This window comes from Equus caballus, chromosome 2, assembly GCF_041296265.1.
Source record: "Equus caballus isolate H_3958 breed thoroughbred chromosome 2, TB-T2T, whole genome shotgun sequence".
In the NCBI taxonomy this organism is placed as follows: domain Eukaryota; kingdom Metazoa; phylum Chordata; class Mammalia; order Perissodactyla; family Equidae; genus Equus; species Equus caballus.
Genome location: NC_091685.1, coordinates 12722440 through 12734595, shown reverse-complemented (window position 1 = coordinate 12734595; position 12156 = coordinate 12722440). Strand labels below are relative to the sequence as shown.

The 12156-nt window shown below is 41.9% G+C and overlaps 2 protein-coding genes across 14 annotated transcripts in view; one reads left to right on the top strand and one right to left on the bottom strand.

Annotated features, from left to right (window-relative positions):
- Window positions 1–6989, bottom strand: part of GPBP1L1 (GC-rich promoter binding protein 1 like 1) — a 53160-nt gene extending 46171 nt beyond the window's left edge. Inside the window, exon 1 of one of the 10 annotated variants that reach the window (XM_014737285.3) lies at window positions 6599–6989. The gene's annotated coding sequence lies outside the window, so the exon portion shown is untranslated. Of the gene's footprint in view, window positions 1–4156; window positions 5927–6598 lie in introns of those variants that run through there. The other 9 variants (XM_070260064.1, XM_070260061.1, XM_023630919.2 and 6 more) reach the window with 9 other exon arrangements.
- Window positions 6801–12143, top strand: TMEM69 (transmembrane protein 69). 4 transcript variants are annotated; one of them, XM_014737288.3, is made up of 3 exons: window positions 6801–6904; window positions 8429–8565; window positions 9756–12143. In XM_014737288.3, exons 2-3 carry the CDS (start codon window positions 8524–8526, stop codon window positions 10467–10469), a joined length of 756 nt encoding a protein of 251 aa, XP_014592774.1. In that variant the 5' UTR covers window positions 6801–6904; window positions 8429–8523; the 3' UTR covers window positions 10470–12143. The 4 variants fall into 4 exon arrangements, with proteins under 4 accessions (XP_014592774.1, XP_005607144.1, XP_070116167.1 ...); XM_005607087.4 differs by having other exon boundaries at window positions 6803–6904; window positions 8445–8565; XM_070260066.1 differs by having other exon boundaries at window positions 6804–6904; window positions 8505–8565.
- The last annotated feature ends 13 nt before the right edge of the window (window positions 12144–12156 follow it).

Sequence of the window (12156 nt, the reverse complement as noted above, 5' to 3'; positions counted from 1 at the left end):
TAGCTGTGTGACTTTGGGCAAGTCATTTCACTTCTTTTTGCTTCAAATTCTTATCTGTAATTTGGAGACTACTGGAAAGCTGATGATTAAATGAGCGAATATATGTAAAGTACCAAGAATAGTGCCTGGATGTTTTGGGGGTGGAGTGACCGCCTGGCCTACAGTGAGTACTCAATAAGTGTTAAGATTAAAATGCTTAATGGTTGGGGGGGATCAACAACAGGGGGGAAAAAGGCACTTTTGAGAAGAGAAATTTTCAGACCAAATAGGCTGAGATAATTATTCACTAGAAACCAAAACCAAGAAAACAAAACCACTGCAAACCCAGCATATTTAGCTTATTTTTTTTTTTTTTAAGGAAGATTAGCCTTGAGCTAACATCCATGCCCATCTTCCTCTACTTTATATGTGGGATGCCTACCATAGCATGGCTTGCCAAGTGGCGCCATGTCTGCACCCCAGATCCAAACCGGCGAATCCCGGGCCACCGAAGTGGAACGTGCGAACTTAACCACTGCGTCACCAGGCCAGCCCCTAGCTCAATTCTGTTATAATAAAATAAATATACACTAGGAAGAAATGAAGGACAGGAAACAAACTACCTGGAAAAGTTAATACTGAATTGGGCAGGGGAGCAAACCAAACACTCCATTTTACAAGCATATCGAAGGAGGGTAAATAATCATACAATTAACTCTATGCTGCTCAAGAGAAATTTAAGAAAACGATAGAGATGAGAACCACTGAACAAAATCCCCAAATGCACAGAATCACCTACAAAGTCTTTTCCTCACTCTCCCCCTAGCAAACTCAAATCTTAATCTATGCTTCTATATCCAACTACCAAGTTATAGGAAATCAGGAAAATCTAGAATGTGGGAAACTCTACAGGACAAATGACTGGTTTCTTCAACAAAAGGCAAGGAAAAAAAACATACAAAGAAGCTTGAAAGACTATCAGTCAATTACAGTGTGTGGACCTAGATCCTGATTCAAATAAACTAGAAAAAGTCAACAGTCAAGTACTATCCAAGAAAACAAAATCCAAAAATCAAAGAATTCCACTTGCAACAATCTGTTTACATTTTACCGAATTTCACTCGACAGGTAAAAGAATGTCTATTAAAGACAATTTCATACAGTTTATTTAACAACTATGAAGTAATTACTATAGTCAGGCATTATTTAAAAAACTCTACAAATATTTCATTTATTTACCACAATAACCCTATGAAAAGGTACCATTATCCCAATTTAACAAAGAAAGAAACAGGCATAGGAAACTCACCTAAAACTCCCCCAAGGTCACAAAGCTGTAAATGGCAATGCTGAGATTCAAACCCAGTCCATAAAGTTGGTGCTCTAAATTACTATACATGACTTCTCTCTACATGACGTGGTGGTAGAAATCAAGCTTTAGAAGCAGAGAAAACTGCCTGAATTCCCATCTCTCATTACGTTATACAAATTACTTAACTTCTTGGAACTTTTGTACGCTCACTTGTAGAAGGGTTAATATCATCCATTTTAAACAAGTCTGTTAAGGAATAATGAGATTATATATATTGGACCCCATTACAGCCTCTAGCTTACAAAGCCCACAATAAATGCTTCCCACTACCCTCCCCACCATACTTAGTAAGACTAATTAAAAAGTAGAGCTAATAATTCATAAACACATAGCAGGTACACTGGAATAGCTCCACCTTTTAACTAACTTTTCAATATACTTATAAACTTCAAGGACAGCAATAATTCAGAAGAGAATTTTTTATATATAATGAAATTTAAACTTACAACCAGCAGAAACAAGAATCTGTAATCTAAATTTAAAGTATAGCCAAACTTAAATGAATTTGATTTTTCTGAAAACAAAATTTATTCCACAAAAACAGACCTACCGCTCATAAAAGTGTACCAAAACTTTGTTGATGCTCCTGATTCTCTAGCCTGACATCTGGTTAATACAAGGCAAAGTAGTTTTATCACAGAGAAGGAAGGTAAACTAATGAGTATGTTAAAAATGAACTCCTTTAAGAAAGACAGCTTTCTATGTTGTTATCCTGTGAATATTTTTACGCTTATCTGTTAAACTACTAAGTTCTTTGGTGGCAGGACTGTTTTATGGTCATCTGGGCATTCCTACCCCTGGCACACTGAAACTAGCACCATAGTAGCCTCTAGCATCTCTTAAAATTTGCCCAATAGATCTATTAAAGGCTGATTATTTGCTTTAGTCAAGGAAAATAACTATTAGATTCCTTTAAATGTCTGCCTAGTATATTTGAAATCACCTATAAAAATTCAATTTACATAACACTTGCAATATTTTATCTCATTAGTTAAGATACACCTGTAGACAAAGAAGTTCAGCTCCTCTTACTAAATCATTTTTCAAATTTGATTGTAGGCAGTTTTGTTTTGGGCAGACTTCAGCGGGAAATAAAAATCAGAATCTGATTTAGAAATAACTTGGGCAGCTAGGTCTCAGCACAACCACATATTAAATTACAGACAATAGCAATAACTATATTACTCGTGAGGAGGTATGCACCGCCTAGATTCCCCCCACCACCCGCTACCATCCATCTGAAAAACCATTAATACAAACACCAAAATTTCCCTTTTTCATGAACTACTTTTTTAGTTGGGATCCTTTAAAATTTTTTGTGCCTCTCATCTTTCCAATAGTCTTATTTCCATGGTTAAAGGCAGCAGCCATAATGGTTAAGCATAATGACTTAGAAACAGACTGCTACGGTGTGAATACAGACTCTGCTACTTACTAGCTGGATGAGTCACTGGACTTATTTGCTCAATTAAAAAGTGGGACTAAAACAATATCTACCTCACACAAATTAATAAATATAAAGCACTTCGAGCAACAGTCCATGGCACATTAGAGTTATCACTATTATTAAGTGCATACAATTAAGCATAAAACAAAGATATGCAATCTGCTGAAGTATGATTCAGAATTGTGCATTTTTCTCTTTAACTGAGCATTTAAAAATGAATAAGCAAAAACGTGTCCCAGATTTCTCATCATTCCAAACTTACTAAAATGGTTGCATGTGCCCCTTTCAGCCAAGCTTTTAAACAGCCGCTAATGAAAAATCCAGTAAGCCGAATTCATTCAAAATAAATGGCTTCCTAACATTGCCCCACAAAATTTCAAGAGCTCTGAAATCAAGTGAATGAGAGTTTATATCAATACATACAAACCGTTTTGACTACCCCGAAAAAAAAATTAGAGTTAAGTTCTCACCTAGGTTTACGGGTCGAGTAGGCAACAACGGCAAAACACAAAGCAACTGACATATAATTTTTAACCTTAAATGTTTTTCTGGTACAAACCACCAAAATAATTTAAGAACAACAAAAAAAATCCTAGTAGAACTGACAAAAATGAACTTTTGTGCTGAAAGAATGTCGGAAGGTAAATTGAAACTGACTCCCTAAGAAAGACGACTCTTTATTTTACTATTAATCCCAAAGTTCTCATTCACAATTAGCATTTTATTATTTTATCTTTTAGACAGCCTGCAACTTGAAACTCAAGCACCTTTCCAAACACCGAAGTTCACTGTTTTTGATTTCCATTCTATGCCTTTTGTTTTCAGCTAAACTTCTGGATCTAATGGTTAAAAAAAAAAAAAGCAAACAAAAAGACAGGCTTTTGTTTGAAAGGGCACAACAATCAAGAACCCGGCATCTAACTTTGTTTTCACTTGTCGTCTTCCAATTCTCTAATAAATGTCCCAAACTTAACAGTACTCTAGTTCCCCTTCAAGTATTACACATAAAATAAAAGACCTTACAAAAGGCCAGCAGTTCAAATTACAAATCTAAGTCTACCGAAGACTACCAATCAACTACTTTTGGATGGGATTTACAAAGGAACGTGACTTCTGTTACTAAACTAAAACACGAACGAGCATTAACTCCGTTTTTCCCCCGGTAAGTAATAAATACCAAAGTTAGGAACAAGTACTTCAACAAATATGACAAAGCAACCTCAGAGCACAAAGTTGGCTAATAAAATTAACACCACAGCACAATTTCAAAACCATAAGCAACTATAAAAACAAAAAACAAAAAAACCGCACCCACTCTTATGTAAACTTTTGGAGTAAGCAAACTTCTTTAGCCTCACCTTTGTTTTCACCTACCAAGGACTCTTCAAGATGAGACGCCAATTCCAAGAAGGCCAAAAGATCAAACGATTCAGTTGTTGTCCCCGCAGGAGAAACAACTAAACATTTAAGACATGTTAACGTATTTAAGTTACCGAAGCGCACGGCACTTCCCCAAGCTACAGCCATTTTAGATTCAGCCTTTCCTTTGAATTTCACGGCGGTGGGGAGAAGTAGGTTTAAAACAGAAAAAAAAAAATCCTCGTTGAAACACTTCAAGATCCACCAGCTTTTTTTTCGGGGGAGAGGGGGTCGATAGGTGCTAGACAGACAATCTAAATCAACGAAGACCCCTCGCTACCAAGGAGAACAGCAACGCTGGGGGGGGGGGGTTACAGCTCCTCTTTTCCCCTCAAGACACTCCAAATTAGACTTAAACACGATTTTTTCCTCCTTAGATTTTCCTTCATTGGAAAACAAAAGCCCTTGGCTCCAATTTAAGAAGGAAAGCACAAGAAGCCCGTAAACCGAGACATTCACCCACCAAGCCGGAACGCCTGGAGAGGAGCCAGAGAGCCGCAGGTGAGCGTTCGCCCGAAGACCAAAGTTGAAGTCGCGGCGCTCCGGCCGAGCCGCGGCGACGCTCCAGTGCAAAGCTCCCTAGCGGGGGGAGGTGCCCCGGCCGAACCACACGACCGAGGGCTCCGCTCCCCGCCCCCGGGCCGCCCCACACCCAACCACCTGTGTGAGAGCCTCCTTTAACTTGTCTCAGCAGCCGGCCGGTTAAGGCACCGGGCGGAGCCCTGCTCCGGGAGGACTCAAGATCCCCTACTGCCCAGTTGTGCGGGACTCCCACTCACCTGGCAGCGACGGGGTTCCAGCTAGGGACCAGACGCGGCGTCGGAGGGCGCGTCCCCAGCTTCCTGATCCGGCAAGAGGTGGAGGGCCCACAACCATAACAAAGCTCTTCCCAAAATGGCTGCCCGGCCCACACGGCCCAGGAGGGGCAGAAAGGGTGGAGGGGGAGGAGCGACGACAGCCCCGCCCTCCTCCAATCCGACCCCGCCTCACATACGCCCACCACTCGCACCGCCCACAGGGGCGCACGCGCACGCGCACGAGCCACGTTCGGGTGACCCTGCTGGCGCCTCGCGCCGTCAACGCTCGGCCGCGCGAACGGCGGTTATTCCCTGCCCCGCCCCCAGCTCCTTTCACCGCGGCTCGGGGCGGCGCGCTGTCACCCCCGCCCCTCTGCAGAGGTGAATACTCTGCCTTTCCTCGCGCCGCCTCAGGGGCGGAGACCAACTGAGTTTGGTACTCCCCTTCTAATCCCCCTGCCCAACACGAGGGCCTGAGCGCGTGTAAATGAGTGGGTGTGTATATATGTACATACATGTACCCGTTTTTCCCCGCCCCTTCGTTCTTCACCCTCCCACACCCACCTTTGGGCAAGCACGCGTCCCCAAACTACCTCTACAAGTACTAGCAAAGCGGTTTCGTAGGAGCTTATGTTCCGATGCCTTCCCACCTTCCGCTCCTTCCTTCCTTCACGCGCGCGTGTCGTTAAGACTCCAGCCCCCAGCCGGCTACACGGCCGGGCTCTGGAGTCTTGAGCGGCTGGCGCGACGCGCTTCCCGCTGGGAGTGGTAGTTCCGCCCGACGGCTGGCGTCACGCCCCCGGCCCAGCGCAGGGCGGATTTCTGGTCCGAGCCTGCCCCTGTGCCAAGGCGGAGAAGCTGTTTCTCCGACTCAAAGTCTCATTGGGTATCGCACGACGGGAAGGAGCGGCGCTGCCATGACAGACGAAAAAGGAAATAAAAATGAAAGGCTATCGCGACTAGAAGAATTCGCTGTGAACCCATCCTGCACGGGAAGCTAAGCCATAGGATGGCTGGGAACCAGAAAGCTAGACTACCTAGAATCTGGGGAACGGAGAAACTGGCCGGCGTGGGCCCCTTAAGCTCCCCTATTAGTTGTCTTCGGGAAGGACGCCCAAATTGCCTGGTGCTGTTTCCTTTCATAGACTGAAATGGAGGCCCAGAGAAAGGAAGGGACTTGCCCAAGGTCACACAGACAACAAATAAAAGTTAAGGCGAGAGGAATGGGAGGAATGATCTAACTTCTCGGATCACCACCAAGCCCAGGGCTCCTATCACTACACCTTTCGTGGGAGTGCAAATACTCCCCCTTGTGCTCTTTATTTCTCAATGAAGGTTTCCAGGTCCTAGCAAAGAGAATGGAAGTACAAACGGGTTTTATTTCCCCTATAAATAAGATTAGTAGTTCAGGACCCTAATGCTACGTGAGATGTGCCCCGTTGAACCTAGATACCCTGTTGTTTTGCAAAGTAAAAGATGAGTTCCAGACATGGCCAGCAATTTAGCCAAGTCACACTTGGCCTAGACTCCAAATCTCTCCTACCTTCCTCCACCGCCATTACTGTTTCAGTAGTTTCACCCTACCTTCCCAAACTCTCCGAGGCCGATTCTGCTGGCTCAGAAACCTGGAATAGAGAGACAAGGACCGTTCTGGTACCCCACAGACTTCACAAGCCGTCTTCCACCAGAATTAAGATTTTAAACGAATGGCCCAAGACGGAAAGCCGGGCGTCGGAACCAGTTAGCACTGGTCAAGTCCCCACCCGGACTCATTTTTGTCGGTGCTCAGGAAGTGGGGGGCTGTCTAACCGCACTTGCCGGAAGTGCCTTTCATGAGCACCTGGCTGTTCACGCAGCTCATCTTTTCATCTGCTGGCGCGACGCTGGCAAGTAAGTAGCAGGGCTGCTGTCACAAGTGCTGGTTGGGGAGGGGGCTCCAAGGGTTGGGAGTAGATAGAAGTCTTGGGCACTGCCTGGCAGCTTCCCGAGGATCTTTGCGTCCAAACTCCGCCTTCTTTTCTCAGAGGTCGGCTTTGAGGCTTGCAGTTCGAACTCTGTCCTTTGGGGCAGTGGAAATATTGAGCGTTTTCACCTAAGTTGAGCGGATTGACCCTTGGGTCTTTGTCCTTGATTACCTCACTAGTTGCCGTCCCCGGGCTTTACGCTATCATTGTTTTTTGCTTTAATACTCGTGAGTTGGAAAGCACGTGTCACGAGGCATAGGCTACTCCTAAGGTGGAGGGAGCGTTGAGATTTTAAGTGGAGTGGTCTGGAAAGCCCTTACACAAGCAATTTTGAGCAAAAGTCAGTGTGTGGGCCCGGCAGATATGTGTGTCTGGGAGTCCGGAAGTGGATGTGGGTGTCATCTAAGATCTACTCAAAGGCCCAGAATAACTTAATTCCTATTTGTTTCCTTATGTATAGAATAAAGACACTGACTGGTATACAGATTTCTTGAACCAGCCCTAAGATCTGTGATCAAGAATTTAGTTCAATATTTTTTTTAATTAAGCAGCAACTGTGGGTTTTGGATTTTTTTAGACACCTTTCTCCTGGTCAAGAGTAGGACTCATGCAAGACAGATCTGGAGTCACATTCTCACTCAGCCACTTACTGGCTGCTTACATTAGACAGGGTTCTTAACCATTCCCTCCTGTGTAAGGTGGGAATAATAGCTAATTTTTTTTGAGTGCTTACTTTGTGTCGGGACAGTTGTCAGCTCTTTACATTAACTCAATTTTTATGACGACCCTATGTGGTTATTATAATCCTTATTCCAAAAATGAGTGAACTGCACCATAGCAAGTTTAAATAGCTTGTGCAAAGTCACGTAGTAAATAAGTAGTGGAGCCAGGATTCCAACCCAGATTGTGTGACTCCAAAGTATGCACTCTTAACAGGCTACACTCTCTTATCACCAGCTGATGAGGTTATTGTGAGTATTAAATAAGTTAATGCATATAAAACACATAGTTGCAGTGCCTGGTTTACAGGTAAATTGTATTGATTGCTACCATTAGTATTTTGAGCTGTAAACTCCTAAGCTCCAAAATAGATAGCTAAGGGGAAAAAAGAGAACAGAGAACCTATGACCTTCAGTTTTAAAGATGAGAATACTGGCGCTTCAAGCAAGCAATTTACCCAAGGTCACACAGCTGGGAAATGAGGTATTCGTAAAATCCAGATCTTCTGTCTTGGTGCACTAATCTTTCTATTACACCAACAAGCAAAAGCTAAATGAACGATTCAGAGAAGAAAAGGATCTATTTACTTAATGTGTTACTGATTTTTTGAAAACATTAATGATTGTTTTCAAAGGAAACTGTGTTATATGGAAGAAATTTTGCTGAGTTACTACTTTAAAAAAATTATGTATAAAATGAAGAAAATTAAGTGACATCTTGTACACAGCAGCATGCTTCTGATTCAGACCCCCCACTTAGCTGTAAAACTACATTAATCAGAACTGTCTGGCATCTTCCTGAGCAAGACTTTCAACTGGGCCCAGTATGCTTCACTTCATCAAGAAGTTTTCTCAAGCATCTTCAAAGGTTGGTTTATTCAGCAAATATTTGAGCACTACCTGCCTCGCTTTGCTGGGGCAATAGCAGTGAAAAAGAAGACAAAGATCCTTATTCTCTTATATTCAGATAAGGAGAGGAAGAGGTGGGTAAAATAAAAATAAGTAAAATATTTAATATGTCAAGTGGTAAGTGCTGTGGAGAACTATAAAGCAGGGAAGGAAAGCAGAGAGTGTCAACAATAGATTTAGAATTGCAGTTATAAACAGGGTGGTCAGAAATGAGGGAAGGGGCCATGGAGGTAGCTCAGGGAAGACCATTCTAGACAAATGGGAAAAAAGGCCTCAAGGTGGAATCATTCCTACCATTTTGAGGAATCACCAAGATTCTTAAATAACTGTTTCATTTTTTCTTTCATCCAACACTTTTTGAGTTACTGTTGATCTGTTCACTAGTTGAAGTCTGGAATCTGCTCACTAAAGCACAGAATCAGCAGGAAAGGTTATTACTTTGACCATGTACCATGAAAGGCACTGGAGATTTTTTTTTTAAGGCAAAGAAAAAAATATGGTCCTGGCTCTTGAGTCTGCTGAGACAGACAAGTAAACACACAATTTAATTCATTGTGAGAATTATGATGGGAGTGTGCATAGGGTACTTACTTATAGGAGCATTAAATCAGATTGGCGAAAGCTTCAAGCTGAATTTGGAAAGATAAGACGAGTTCCCTAGGTAGAAAAGTAATAAGCTAGAGTTCTAGGCAGACATGTGGAAAGGCACAGAGCTATGAAAAGTGTGCATTGTCTACAAAGCTAAACTGGAAGGTAGATTGCTTTTCTATACATAAAATAGCATTCCCACAGTAATTAGTGCTGCTGCTTTTGCAATTTATAAATAAAAAAGTTTAGCATGCCAAATACGAAAGACTTAGTCTTTACTTGTTCCTCTTTCAGATTTTTCTCTCACAGGGTAAGATTAGTGGTAGACAGAAACATCACTGGGTTCTATTCAGTAGTTTCCTTTGCATGTTGTATAGCTGTTTAGTAGTCTTAGCCTGTGATATTTTCACCCTGTAGTCAGTTCAACCTTTCTGTAAAGTTCCATATGCCAACAGAAAGATATGGTTTGTTTTTATGTTGTTTCAAATTGGGATTAACTAAGACATTTGGTGATTTTTTTTTTAAATCTGTTTTTTCCTTCTGGTTCTATTTTCTCTATAGATGCTGAAGCACCCCTTCACAGTCGGACTAGGTGCCAGCAGGAGAATAGATACGTTTTCTCTCAAGACATGTCTCCAGCAGAACTTTTCCCCTTTGTTTCCAAGGACTTGGCTTTTCCCAACATTTCCAGTGTGTATGAGCAAGACACAATACTATCATACTTCCCCGTGCAGCTTTAAGAAGAAGCAGAAGCAAGCAGTAGTTCCAGCCAGGTCCCCGAGCACCATGACTTACCTGCCTGACAGCCCAAAGCCAGCATTATATATAACTCTGGCAGGACTAATCCCCTTCATTGCTCCACCACTGGTCATGGTGACGACAAAGACTTATATCCCCTTATTAGCTTTTACTCAGATGGCTTATGGAGCCAGTTTCCTGTCTTTCTTGGGAGGGATCAGGTGGGGTTTTGCTCTGCCAGAAGGTAGTCCAGCCAAACCAGACTTCCTCAATTTAGCTAACAGTACAGCTCCTGTTTTGTTTTCATGGTTTGCCTTCCTTATTTCAGAAAGACTCAGTGAAGCTATAGTCACAGTAATAATAGGTTTGGGGATAGCATTACACTTTGAACTTTTTCTCTTGCCACATTATCCCAGTTGGTTCAAAGCCCTGAGGATAGTAGTCACTTCAGTGGCTTTTTTGTCATTTTTAATCACTTTACTAGTTAAAGATATTTATCCAGAGAAAGGACCCAAGAGACCAGGTCAAGCAGAATAAATATAAAACTATGAGGATGATGTTAGCATGCTGGCTACAAGCCTTGTAAGGTTGTGTTTTGACATCACCTTTCTGTACTTCTCCTATTTGGCTCTTTTTTCCCACCAATGGTAATTTATTCTTCACAGATTATTTTTCATTTCTAGAAATCTTTGTTTCATAGGAATTACTTAAGCAACAGCTTGAAAACCCATAATAAGTCCTTTTCATGTAATATTAGGTTACAGTTCTCATTCAGTCTTTTTATGAATTATGCAGTCATTCACTTAAACAGTTCAGTGTTTTAATTGTTTTGAAAAATGCAAAATGATTTTTAAAAAGATGAAAAATCCCTTTTGCTAGAGCCTTGTGATCACTGGAAAAAAACACACACGATTCTCCCACTTCAAGAGGAAAGGTTCGTATCCATGAGTGTCTAAAAATAATAGGTGGTTCCAGTGTGGAGTTTTCATTGCAGTTGCCTCTGGGCATTGCATTTCCAAGCTCATTTTACCTGGTATCACCTAGTTATATGAGCTGAAAGATCTGTGGCTCTAAAGTCAGTAGGGAGTGTCACAAGGAGAAGCCATGTTCAAAGAAAAGCTGGATATATTTTCCAGTTTTTATCAGGATATTTGGCAGAGTATTGATGCAACTTATCTCCTAATCATGAAACATAACACCAGCTGGTCAAAAATAGTTAAAAGAATAAAGCCACTAGTACATATAAATTAGGAAAAGTCAAGCTGGAGCCACCTTGATGTTGTAAAGAGCAGGGCCATCTAGTTTTACATGTTGACTCAGAGAAGCCTTTTACAATCTTTTTTTTTTTTAAAAGATTGGCACCTGAGCTAACATCTGTTGCCAATGTTTTTTTTCCCCAAGCCCCCCAGCACGTAGTTGTATATTCTAGTTGTGGGTCCTTCTGGTTGTGCTATGTGGGACGCTGCCTCTGCATGGCCTGATGAGCGGTGCCATGTCCGCACCCAGGATCAGAACCAGCGAAACCCTGGGCCACCGAAGCCAAGTGTGCGAACTCAACCACTCTGCCACAGGGCTGGCCCCAGAGAAGCTTTTTTAAAATGGCAAAAGCAACACCCTGGATTCTAACTTGAAAAGCTAGTCTCTTGGGAGTCTTAGTCTCATAAAAAAGGAAAAACATTTTAAATGGTGTAAGAATATAAATCAGGAAATGGTATCACCTGGTATGTGTTATTTTTGCATAATATACGTATTCAAATATTAGTTAAGTTAAATTTCATAAGTAAATTATATACATGTGATTTCTACTCTAGTGATTCTTGCTGTGAAGAGATCAGGATCTAGAGTGGTAACATGTTTATTTTCTTACACACTTGTTATGGGTTGAGTTACATGTTGAAGTCCTAATCCTCAATACCTCAGAATGTGTCCATATTTGGAGATAGGGTCTTTATAGAAGTAATAAGGTTAAAATGAGGTCATAACAGTAGGCTGTAATGTAATATTACCAGTGTTTTTATAACAAGGGAAAATTTAGAGACAAACACATACAGGGAGAACGGCATGTGAATGTGAAGATTGCCATCTACATGCCAAGGAGAGAAGCCTGGAACAGAGCCCTCCATCTTAGCCCTCACAAGGAACCAACTCTACCAACACCTTGATTTCAGACTTCAGCCTCCAAAACTGAGACAATAAATTCTGTTGTTTAAATTTCTGTGGTAAT

Coding starts and splice junctions, on each gene's coding strand:
- TMEM69 (XM_014737288.3), top strand. CDS start 8,524: ATGCTTCACTTCATCAAGAAGTTTTCTCAAGCATCTTCAAAG. Junction 8,566..9,755: donor TTTCTCAAGCATCTTCAAAG/GTTGGTTTATTC, acceptor TTTTCTCTATAG/ATGCTGAAGCACCCCTTCAC.